General features: G+C 38.7%; 1 protein-coding gene across 9 annotated transcripts in view; it reads left to right on the forward strand.

Moving 5' to 3' along the window:
- The window catches only part of mllt10 (MLLT10 histone lysine methyltransferase DOT1L cofactor), a 279374-nt gene that overhangs the window by 152646 nt on the left and 113544 nt on the right, over nucleotides 1-13184 (forward strand). For 8 of the 9 annotated variants that reach the window (XM_063044228.1, XM_063044227.1, XM_063044222.1 and 5 more), the window contains 2 exons: nucleotides 1861-2454; nucleotides 9105-9280. In XM_063044228.1, coding sequence (XP_062900298.1) covers nucleotides 1861-2454; nucleotides 9105-9280 — 770 coding nt within the window. The remainder of the gene's footprint in view (nucleotides 1-1860; nucleotides 2455-9104; nucleotides 9281-13184) is intronic. The other variant, XM_063044224.1, reaches the window with a different exon arrangement.

Consider the following 13184-nt stretch of genomic DNA (forward strand, 5'->3'; position numbering starts at 1 on the left):
ATTAATGGATTTGTGGTTAAATTTACCGATGATAGGTGGAGGAGCGGGTAGTGTTGAGGAAACAGAGAACCTGCAGAGAGACTTAGATAGTTTAGGGAAATAAGCAAAGAAGTGTATGGTCATGCACTTTGGTGGAAGAAATAAATGGGCAGATGGGGAGAGAATTCAAAATGCAGAGATGCAAAGGGACTTGGGAGTCCTTGTGCAAGATACCCTAAAGGTTAATCACCAGGTTGAGTTGGTGAAGAGCGCGAATGCAATGTTGGCATTCATTTCTAGAAGTATAGAATACAAGAGCAAGGATGTGATTTTGATGCTCTATAAGGCACTCGTGAGACCACACTTGGAGTATTGTGTGCAGTTTTGGATTCCTTATTTTAGAAAGGATATATTGACATTGGAGAGAGTTCAGAGGAGATTCATGGGAATGAAAGGGTTACTGTATGAGGAGTGTCTGGCAGCTCTTGGACTGTATTTCCTGGAGTTCAGGAGATTGAGGAGGGATCTCATAGCAACATTCCGAATGTTAAGAGGCCTGAACAGATTAGATATGGCAAAGTTACTTCCCGTGGTAGGGGATTCTAGGACAAGAGGGCACAACTTCAGGTTTGAAGGATGTCCATTTAGAACAGAGATGTGGAGAGATTACTTTAGTCAGAGGGTGGTAAATCTGTGGAATTTGTTGCCACGAGCAGCTGTGGAGGCCAAGTCATTGTGTGTATTTAAGGCAGAAATAGGTTCTTGATTAGCCAGGACATCAAAGGGTATGGGGAGAAGGCAGGGGAGTGGGGATGACTGGAAGAATTGGATCAGCCCATGATTGAATGGCGGAGCAAACTCGATGGGCCAAGTGGTCTACTTTCACTCCTTTATCTTATGGTCTTCAATATGGTTAAGTATGTTTTATATAAAGGTATAGAGAACACCTTTTATGTCTTCTGCAACCCGCTACCTCACGCCTTCTCTGCATCTTAAACCCATTTTATTTCTACCTTTTCTTACTTCCAATGAACGTTCATTGATCTATAACACTTGTCACAGATTGTACTCCAGTTACTTGCACTTCCAACCTTTTTCTGTTTTACTTAAAATATAAATACTGCTTTCAACTTAAATATTTGATAGTTCAGTGGTTTAGAAATTTCCTAGAATCTGATTTTCTGCAATTAAAATATCTGTTGCCTATTTACTGTAAATTCCTCTTGCAATTGTAATCTTGAGGAAAACTCAAAGTTCTTCAACCCCATTTTTAAATACCTTCTGAACGTTTTTCTATATCACGTTTCCACATTTCACTGAGTGAAATTCTAAATTAATTTATTAGTCTAATTTTTTTTTTCCATTGGACCCATCAGCTGCGGTAAGTACTATATTGACTTGGTTGATCTAATATTTTTCTGGGCTGAATTGTAGTCTGGCTTCCAGCACCCTGAATCGCTCAGTCAGTGGATGAGATAAATATTTGGTATGGAGTTAAGCACTAGATTTGTTTAATCTGTTCAGGAGAATGTGCATAATTAAAAGGCAGTACCTCAACTCATTTTATGAATTGTCCAGCAAAAGATTTTCATTTGCAGATTATTGGTTTGACTGTTCAGGATGTTTACTCCAAGAAATAGTTATTCGTGCATATGCACTTTGTAATATAAAATTACTAACAATGAATGAATTTAGTAGATTTCCTAGTAAAACATTTGGACCTCAGCTTTTAAAAATGGATAATATTGTATTTTGTTTTCTACTTCAAGTTATAGATTTGATAATAACATTATTAATTTATAGAAAGGATAATCCAAAATAGGATCTTTGTATTTGCTTTATTGATGTAGTTTTGTCTGTTAACTAATATTTTTGTTGCAGGCAGTCTGTTAGGAACCCCGAGTAGTGTAAAATCATCAAGCAGTTCAGTCCAATCGCCACAAGAGTTTCAAAGTTTCACCGAACCGGATGTAATGAATGATGGTTACAGTCATTCTCAGCAGCCGTCAACCAGAGAAACAAATAAAGGAGAAACAATTGACCAAGAAAGGACAGTAATTAATGTTAGCCCTATTGTGGGGCTCACACCTACATCGTCCGGACCTCCCCAAACAATAAGTATTGAAAATTCAAAGCACTCTGAGGATGCTTGTGATTATGGAAACCCTGATACTGTTGGAACTTCAAGTGGATTGCCAGGTTATAAAAGGGTTCAAGCTTCAGTCATGGAGGAAGAAACAATAAAAGAAAAAAAACGAAAGGGAACTAAAAGATATAAACATGGACCTGGTAGACCAAAAGGAAGTAAAAATAAAGAGAGTATTTCCCAGCCCTCCCTTTCTTCTGCATCACCCTCATCATCTGTGATCTCTGCTGCAGGAAGTGGGACAAGTGCAAGTCTGCAGAAATCACCATCTTTACTGCGGAATGGTAGTTTACAAAGCCTTAGTGTGAACTCATCTCCAGCTGGTTCAGGTGGGTATACGTTTAAGTTGAAGTGCTCAGAATATTTGTCTTATAGAAGCATGAGTTGACTTGAGCCCTTGAAGTTCATTGTGTCATTTAGATTGATTACATGATCTGTAAACCACCTGCGTTGCCAAATTTTATTTCAAAAATCAATAAATCTCAAATGTGCCTTGGTATAAACAGCGCTTTTTGAATTGAAATGTCAAACTTTCAACTCCCTTTTGCTTGTGGAAATATTCTTAATATTACTAGTGAAAGGTTTAATTCCAATTTTAACTATGCTCCTGTAGACCTAGACCAACCGCTGGAGATAGTTTCCACCCATTTTACTTGGTGTCATGCTGATCTTCCCTCCATTATTACTCCTGGTAAGCCAACTTCTCACTTAGGCCATTAATTTATTTTCGGAGGACCTATCAAATGCTTTTTGGAAACCTGCTAATAAGATCTACGGGCATTCTCCTGCTCATTACTTTAGACATTTTTATCAAATGAGATGTACCATAATTCTACTTCCTTAGCGCTCCAGTGATGTTAGTGGTTATTAATGTAAAGTTTGTACTTGTTTATTGTGACTATCTGGATTTCCTGTGGGTGCTTAGCATCCTCTTATGTGCCACATGGGCTGATTTGTAAATTGGATACTGTAAATTGTTCAGGTAAAGAGATGTATGTCAGCAGTATAGAATGGGACTGGCAGAGCAACTGGTGATACAAAATGAAAAGTGGGATTGATGGAAATGGGTGCTTCATGGCCAGTATGGATGCGATGAGCCAAATGGCCTATTTCTGTGCTCGTGACTCCATAATTCTAAAATGTTAATTAGGCAGGCATGGCACACCCTATCGATGATAATTCTGGTCTGTTATCTTTGAGTAGCCCATAATGCTCAGGTACAGCTGAACTGATAACCCTTTGTCTCAAAATCCATAATAAAGGCACCCAGAATAACTTACATACCCATCACCACTTGCGTTGTACATAACCATGCTACTATATCTCTTGGTTTATTTTGTGGGCAGGGATACATGATCTTGAAGGAATCTGGAACATTAGTGCTTATGCCTCGATGTGCTAAACTCGTCACTAGGACAGGTGTACCAAGTCAGTTATGGAGGACAGTTAAGAGGTAACCACATTACTGTGGCATTAGAATTACATAGCTTTGAAAAGAAACCAACAACTTTATATGCATTTATTGATAGCAATTTTTTTTAGTGGGTACATGCTACTACCTTAAAAATATTTTAATACAATGAATAAAAAATTGTCAAAAATATAACACTTCATACATTGCTGCTCAGATTTGCCTTGGTTGGAATGTGTTTTATTTGCTCAAAACCATTTCTAGCTTTGAAAACCGGGATAGTTTGGAAACTAGACCTCTGTCCAACTATTCCAGCTGAATATATTAATTGACATTTCTGTACACCACTCATCACTTGCAAAAGGAGCCAAACTGATACTGTGGCTAACTATTGTACCTAACCCAAGTACTTGCATATCATCAATGCACCTTGTTCCAATGAACTGAGTATTATACATGCCATCAAACCTGACTCTTCCTAAATATGCAGTGCAAAATTAATTTCATTTATTACTATTAGAATGTGACAATTGTTTATTTATTGACAAAATAATACCTTTTGGTGTTATTATTAAAATAATTAAAACCGCACTAGTTTTCACATATTCTGTAGTTCCTTTGCCTCAACTGGGAATTGCAGTTTAATTTGTAACCTGTGCTTTAAGGAAATAGAATATTTATAGTGCCATGATTCTACATGCTTGAGAAAGTTGAAACTAATTGGATCTAAGAATTCATGAATCATCAAGTTTAATCCATTTTCTGGATCAGCACCAGGCTTGTCTTGTATAGTATAGGAACTTAAGAAAATATTATTGCTTCTCTCAATTTAATGAGACCTGAGGCAGATGTGAAACAAGTACAAGGAGACCAGTCTTTTAACCTTTTGTAAAGTTACTATGGATCAGTAATTTTCTGTATCTTCAGAAGAAGAAAGTTGATCACCATATTTTAGCTTGGGTTGCCAACAAAATATAGAACATTTAAAGCTTCAGTCATGTACTAAAAGCAAATTGATTAGATTTATTTCATTTTGTTATCCTTGGTTCCTTTTGGCAGTAAATGTGATGGAAAAGTAATTATTAATATGATCCAAATCTACATACAGTAAATCAGTGTCTATATTGGCTATGATAATGAGTCCTTCCCGACCTCATCTCGGCCTTCTTGCCATCTTTAACTGCAGCTTTTCTAGCAATCACTGCATCCCTTTGTACTGTAGGACTTCGTTATTTGCAACAATTTTCATGGGGATGGCATAGTTCCTCCGATGTTTCCTTTGAGAGCCAAAATGTGAATGACTGAGCACTTTTTTCAGGAATAGCAACACTGCACTAAAGATATTGAACCATTCTTACAGGCTCCCTTTTTTCAGCAAACGTTGGTAAAATATTCATAAATTTTCATGGTTCTTTCGTGAAACTTCATGCTCAGATGTGGGTTTAATTGAGCATAAGAAATTGAAGCAAGAGTAGGCAAATGACAACCTGACCTGCTCCACTATTCAATAAAGTCATAGTTGATTTTTTTTCCCCCCCATCCCTACCTTTCTGTTATAACTTAATATCCCTCAGTTTCCCTTAATTTCCAAAAACCTGGCCTGGGCAGTACTGGGTCATTGGAGTGTGCTGACAACTGAGCTTTTACTGTATCTGTCTACTTTGTATGTCCAAAGTTTATCAAGCAATATGGGTGTAATGACAGTAAGCATGACCATAAGGCATAGGAGCAGAATTAGGCCATCTGGCCCATTGAGTCTGTTCTGCCATTTAATGATGGGTGATCCTTTTTTTCTATCTCCTCCTGAGCTCCAGTTCCCAGTGTGCCCATAACCTTTCATGCTATGTCCAACCAAGAACCTATCAATCTCTGCCTTAAATACACCCAATGACCTGGGCTCGACAGCTGCATGTGGCAACAAATTCTGCAAATTCACCACCCTTTGGCTAAAGAAATTTCTCCACATCTCTGTTTCAAAAGGGCGCCCCTCTATCCTGATGTTGTGCCCTCTTGTCCTAGACTCTCCCACCATGGAAAACATCCTTTCCACATCTACTCTGTCTAGGCCTTTCAACATATGAAAGTTTTCAATGAGATCTTCCCCCTCCCCCCCCATCCTTCTGAATTCCAGCGAGTACAGACCCTGAGCCATCAAATGTTCCTCGTATGATAACTCTTTCATTCCTGGAATCACCCTGGTGAACCTCCATTGGGTCCTCTCCAATGCCAGCACATCTTTTCTAAGATGAAGGACCCAAAACTGTTCACAGTACTCAAGGTGAGGCCTCACCAGTACCTTACAGAGCCTCAACGTCACATCCTTGCTCTTGTATTCTAGACCTCTTGAAATGAATGCTAACATGGCATTTGCCTTCCTCACCACCGACTCAACCTGCAAGTTGACCTTCAGGGTGTTCTGCACAAGGACTCCCAAGTCCCTCTGCATTTCAGATTCCTGGATTTTCGCCCCGTTTAGAAAATAGTCTGCACATTTATTTCTACTACCAAAGTGCATGACCATACATTTTCCAACATTGTACTTTATTTGCCACTTTCTTGCCCATTCTCTTAATCTATCTTGTCCTTCTGCATCCTACCTGTTTTCTGAACACTACCTACCCTTCCACCAATCTTCGTATCATCTACAGTGAGCTATGGCTTGCCCCATCCCTCCTCCTCATACCATCCTCAACCTATTTACATTGGCCATCTCTCCTCTGTATTTCAGTCCAGATGATACGTATTTATCCAAACATTGACTGTCCAATTCCTTTCATAAATGCTGCCTGACCTGCTGAGTTCCTTCAGCTTTTAGTGTGTTGAATTATGTGTAGATAGTTTCTCCTTCTGTATTTTATTTCCAAGATCATTCTCCAATTTTTGATTGGAGAAAAGCTAACTTTAAGGAGATGCAAAAGGATTTAGAAGGAGTGGATTGGAACAATTTGTTTTATGGGAAGGATGTAATAGAGAAATGGAGATCATTTAATGGTGAAATTTTGAGGGTACAGAATCTTTATGTTCCTGTTAGGTTGAAAGGAAAGGTTAAAAGTTCGAGAGAGCCATGGTTTTCAAGGGATATTGGAAACTTGGTTCAGTAAAAGAGAGAGATCTACAATAAGTATAGGCAGCATAGAGTAAATGAGGTGCTTGAGGAATATAAAGAATGTAAAAAGAATCTTAAAAAATTAGAAAAGCTAGGAGAAGATACGAGGTTGCTTTGGCAAGTAAGGTGAAAATAAATCCAAAGGGCTTCTACAGTTATATTAATAGCAAAAGGATAGTGAGGGATAAAATTGGTCCCTTAGAGAATCAGAGTGGACAGCTATGTGTGGAGCCAAAAGAGATGGGGGAGATTTTGAACAATTTCTTTTCTTCGGTATTCACTAAGGAGAAGGATATTGAATTGACATCAAAATTGCTGGTGAACGCAGCAGGCCAGGCAGCATCTCTAGGAAGAGGTACAGTCGACGTTTCAGGCCGAGACCCTTCCTCAGGACGAAGGGTCTCGGCCTGAAACGTCGACTGTACCTCTTCCTAGAGATGCTGCCTGGCCTGCTGTGTTCACCAGCAACTTTGATGTGTGTTGCTTGAATTTCCAGCATCTGCAGAATTCCTGTTGTTTGGATATTGAATTGTGTACGATAAGGGAAATAAGTAGGGAAGTTATGGAAACTATGATGATTAAAAAAGAGGAAGTACTGGTGCTTTTTAAAGAATATTAAAGCGGATTAGCCTCCAGGTCCTGACAGGATATTCCCTAGGACCTTGAGGGAAATTAGTGTAGAAATAGCAGGGGCTCTGACAGAAATATTTCAAATGTCATTAGAAATGGGATGGTGCCGGAGGACTGGCGTATTGCTCATGTGGTTTCATTGTTTAAAAAGGGTTCTAAGAGTAAACCGAGCAATTATTGGCCTGTAAGTTTGACGTCAGTGGTGGGTAAATTAATGGCAAGTATTCTTAGAGATGGTATATATAATTATCTGGATAGTCAGGGTCTGTTTAGGAACTGTCAACATGGATTTGTGTGTGGACGGTCATGTTTGACAAATCGTATTGAATTGTTTGAAGAGGTTACTGGGAAAATTGATGAGGGTAAAGCAGTGGATGTTGTCCATATAGACTTCAATAAGGCCTTTGACAAGGTTCCACACAGAAGGTTAGTTAGGAAGGTTCAATTGTTAGGTATTAATATTGAACTAGTAAAATGGATTCAACAGTGGCTGGATGGGAGATGCCAGAGAGTGATGGTGGATAACTATTTGTCAGGTTGGAGGCTGGTGACTAGTGGTGTGCCTCAGGGATCTGTACTGGGTCCAATGTTGTTTGTAATATACATTAATGATCTGGATGATGGGGTGGTAAATTGGATTAGTAAGTATGCAGATGATAATGAGATAGATGGCATTGTGGGTAATGAAGTAGGTTTTCAAACCTTGCAGAGAGATTTAGGCCAGTTAGAAGAGTGGGCTGAAAGATTTTAATGCTGATAAGTGTGAGGTGCTACATTTTGGTAGGACTAATTAAAATAGGACATACATGGTAAATGGTAGAGCATTGAGGAATGCAGTAGACCAGGGTGATCTAGGAATAATGGTGCATAGTTCCCTGAAGGTGGAATCTCATGTGGATAGGGTGGTGAAGAAAGCTTTTGGTATGCTGGCCTTTATAAATCAGAGCATTGAGCATAGGAGTTGGGATGTAATGTTAAAATTGTACAAGGCATTGGTGAGGCCAAATTTGGAGTATTGTGTACAGTTCTGGTCACCGAATTATAGGAAAGATGTCAACAAAATAGAGAGAGTGCAGAGGAGATTTACTGGAATATTACCTGGGTTTTAGCACCTAAGTTACAGAGAAAGGTTGAACAAGTTAGGTCTTTATTCTTTGGAAAGTATAAGGTTGAGGGGGGACTTGATAGAGGTATTTAAAATTATGAGGGGGATAGATGGAGTTGATGTGGATAGGCTTTTTCCATTGAGAGTATGGGAGATTCAAACAAGAGGACATGAGTTGAGAGTTAAGGGGCAAAAGTTTAGGGGTAACACGAGGGGGAACTTCTTCACTCAGAGGGTGGTAGCTGTGTGGAATGAGCTTCCAGTAGAAGTGATAGATGCAGGTTCGATTTTGTCATTTAAAAAAAAACTGGATAGGTATATGGACAGGAAAGGAATGGAGGGTTATGGGCTGAGTGCATGTAGATGGGACTAGGTGAGAGCAAGCATTCAGCACAGATTAGAAGGGTCGAGATGGCCTGTTTCCGTGCTGTAATTGTTATATGGTTATATTAGGAGGCTGTCCAAGTGGGGACTATGATAAATCTCACAAAGCAGCTTAACTCAGAATTCTTAAATGTTTTCTTAAAATCCTCACTTAACACCACAAAGAAAATCTTGTCCACATACCGTAAGCAAATAACAAGAAGCAGAACTTTGATTTTAGAGCAAGGTAAGTGTCAGTGCTATAAAATTTGTTTTAGCATAACGATGAATTAAATGGAAGTTTCAAGCAGTGCGATTGTGCAGAAGTTTAGACTGAGATTTGTATAAACATATTCCTTTTCAGGATTTTACACAAGTAATGATGTTCCAGTTTCAGTACCAAATACAGTACCAGGATCTGGTTCCAGTACTCCACTTTCCAGTTCTATTTTGGCTCCTCAAAGTACAGCCCATTCACAGCAGATGAGCACATCACCTTCAGTCACAATTTCTGTTGCAGCTGTGATTTCTACAACCCAGGTAAGAGATTCCTTTTCATCTGTTTTAAAAGTTGTCCTTTCGAAAGTGCATTCTTCTACTCACCTACTTTGCTTTGCCCATACCCCTGCAAACCTAATTAGTACTTATTTTAAAACATGGCTTAAGTGGTGAACCAGCTGCATTTACTAGCTCAGATACTGTCATGTTAAAATCGGCCATTGTGCCAACATTATCTCAAATTTTCTTTCTTGTGTGCACTTATAATTTTGGTGCATCAGTAAATAGATTGTTTTGGGATACAAAATGCTTTGTTCCTGTAAAACAAAGGTTCAAAGTAAATTTATTGTCTAAGTACATATATGTCACTATGTACATCCCTGAGGTTCATTTTCTTGCAGGTATGTAACAAGACAGACAAGCAAGTAACATAAAAAAGACAACAAACTGTGTGAATACAAAAAGAAAAAAAAAGCACTAAGTATTGAGAACATGAGATGAAGAGTCCTTGGAAGAGTCCAGTTCAGTGGGATCAGTTTATTGATGGGGCGAATGAAGTTATCCCCTCTGGTTCAAGAGCCTGATGGTTGAGGGGTAATAACTGTTCCTGACCCTGCTGGTGTAGGTCCTGAGGCCCATGTACCTCCTTTCTAATCAGCAGCGAGAAGAGACCATGGCCTGAATGATGGGGCATTTGATAATGGATGCTGCTTTCCTGCAACATTGCTCCATGTATTGTAGGTGTATGTGCTCAATGGTGGGGAGGGTTTTACCCTTGACGCAAGATTCTGAAATGGGTGCTGTTTACATGGACTTTAGCAAGGCATTTGACAAGGTCCCACATGAGAGGTTAGTCAAGAGAGTTCAGTTGCTTGGCATTCAAGATGTAGTAGTAAATCGGATTGATCATTGGCTTCATGGGAGAACCCAAAGAGTGGTAGTAGATGTTTGCCTCTCTGACTGGAGGCCTGTGACTAGAGGAGTACCACTGGGATCGGTACTGGGTCTGTTGTTGTTTGTCATCTATATCAATGATCTTGATGATAATGTGGGTAACTGGATCAGAAATTTGCAGATGCCATGAAGGTTGAGGGTGTAGTGGATAGCGAGGAAGACTATTAGAGCTTGCAGTAGGGTCGGGACTGGCTAGAAAAATGGCAGATGGAATTTATTGCAGATAAGTGAGGGGTGTTGCACTTCAGTAGGACCAATCAAGATAGGTCTTACACGTGAACAGCAGGACACTGAGGAGTCTGGTAGAACAAAGGGATCTGTTCCATAATCCATTGAAAGTGGCAGTATAGATAGATAGGGTTGTAAAGAAAACTTTTGGCACATTGGTCTTCATAAATAAAAGTGTTAAGTATAGGAGATGGGATATAATGTTGAAGTGAGGCCTAATTTGGAGTATTGTGTATAGTTTTGGTGACCTACCTACAGGAAACATGTAAATAAGGTTGAAAGAGTACAGAGAAAATTTACAAGGATGTTGTCGGGACTGGACTATCTGAGTTATGAGGAAAGATTGAATAGTTTAGGGCTTTATTCCTTGCAACATAGAACATTTAGGGGATATTTGATAGAGGTATACAAAATTATGAGGAGTACAGATAGGATAAATGCAAGCAGGAGTTTTCTATTGAGGTTGGATGGGACTACACTTGGAGGTCAAGGTTTTAAGGGTGAAAGTTGAAAAGTTTAAGGGGACCACGAAGGGAAACTACTTCACTCAAAAAGTCATGAGAGTATGGAACAAGCTGCCAGCACAAGTGGTACAAGCAAGCTCGGTTTCAATGTTTAAGAGAAGTTTGGATAGATACATAGAGGGCAGGGTGCAGGTTGATGGTTTGGCATGGACTAGATAGACCAAATGGTCTGTTTCTGTGCTGTACTTTTCTATGGCTGTATCACTCAGCAAGTCAGGGTGCACTTGTGGAAAAACAAAGTTAAAATCTTCAGATTAAAGACTATTCCTCTGTATTAACTGTTTCTTTTCTCAAAGATGTAGCCTGACCTCCTGAATTGTTCCATTATTTTCTAGTTTTATTTTGTACACTGAATTTGGATTACGTAAATAGTTTCATTATGCTTCTGGCACTGCTAATGTGCCAATAGGAAGCTGAGTATTGCTATGGTGCATAGATGGCAGAAGTTATAGTACCATCACGCCCATCTTCGGTATAACCCCATCGTTAATATAATGGAAATTATGGACAATGATTGCACCAACTTTGTTAGGGAAGATTTTCCCTTTAACTTATATAAACAAATAAACCTGATGGCTACTTTTATTATCACAGAAGCAGAAGCTTTTAAACTTGAATGCTGTGGAACTGTTGTAGCCATTTTTTATTAAGCTTTGCAGGGTGCATGAAAGGTAGTAGCTAATTTAATTTTGCTGTTTTAGCAAAGGTGTTCAAAGTGTCTAATGCATGTTGCACAATTCAGATTGTTTATAAAATGAAACTATATGAACCACCTCTGATCTCCAAATACATTATGAAAGATGATTATGTATCAGACATCCAGTTAATTTGCATCTGTACAGTGGCCGTTTTACCAGATGCTGTTAATGCACATATTGAATGGAAACTGCTCATTCATAAAAATTATATCTGAATCTTTCCATCATTCCACCTATGAAAAAGCATTAAAATATAAAGTTACGATGCACGTTTTCCCTAGGTTATGAATGGCTGACTTGAATACACCCCGTATATGCAAACGAGCACTTAGCAGACTGGTGAAATGGATTTCCCAGCTACTACGGGCAGCTTCTGCCTGGTATCTCAGTTTGTAGCCACATTTCTGACTTCGAACTGAATCGGTTGCGAGCAGTAGACAGGAATGGAACCCTGCCATATCCTGGGGCCAACTTGTACTCTAGATTTAGGTAATCTTAAGTAAAAACAGGAAATGCTCTGAATATTGATACAGTCAGGAAATGTTTCAGGAGAGGGAAACTATTAGCATTCCTGATTGATCTTTCATCAGTATGGTCATAAATATAATTGTTGATGTAACAAGTAATGACTGTCCTGTTAAAGTGAGTTTGTTTGCTTTTCTCATTTTGCTGTTATGGTAATGCTGAGTCACATCAGATCACATGAAATGGAAGATCACATGAAACTGGTGGTGAACTAGCTAAGTTTTTAGTATAAAATAGTGGCTTCAAACCAATGGTATGTAAATTTTTAAAAGTCCCGTCTGATTGACAATGTATTACTGCAGATCTTTAGCTAATCATAATTTCTTACGAATTTGATTCATAACTACACATTACAGAAACAAGAACTTGCTTGAAATCAGTGACAGCTACTGGTCAGAGTATTACTTACACAGGAGTATTCAGAAACCACATTTCAGCAATTCCTTTGCTACACAAACAAATTTAATGTACCATGGTGAATGAAGTTCGTAAATCATCCGAGTGTTCAACTTGCCTTAAGCTCACATTGTTCATTATTTAAAAATTCAGATGCCCATCTTATTTTGTGTTGCATCCTAGAAACAAATTGTAAAAAACTCAAGTTAGTTGCATTTAATAATCTTTTGATTAAGTCTGCATGAAATATTGGTGTAGACTTCAAACCTTTTGAAACTTCTCCCAGGCACTTTTCAGCCCCAGAACCAGTAGAATCTTGCTCTGCAGTTATTTAAAATATGATGTTTTAAATAACTGCAGGCTGATTTTTCTCTTCGTCAATTCTACATGAGCATAGCTCAGTCATAAAATTTCCATTAAGAACATCTGAAATTATGTTGATCTGAAATTGTTTTTGGAAAGAAAAAGAAAATATTGAAGCTGGTTTCATGATTAAGGAGCTTGCATTATGACTGCTTTCTGCAGTGTTATTGGTCAGTTTGCCTTCACTGTTTATTTCAGCACTGATTCACCAATCATTCACTGTTCTGTCTGGAAAGTGAATCCTTGTATTTAATAACT

This window comes from Mobula hypostoma, chromosome 3 (genome assembly GCF_963921235.1).
Source record: "Mobula hypostoma chromosome 3, sMobHyp1.1, whole genome shotgun sequence".
In the NCBI taxonomy this organism is placed as follows: Eukaryota; Metazoa; Chordata; class Chondrichthyes; order Myliobatiformes; family Myliobatidae; genus Mobula; species Mobula hypostoma.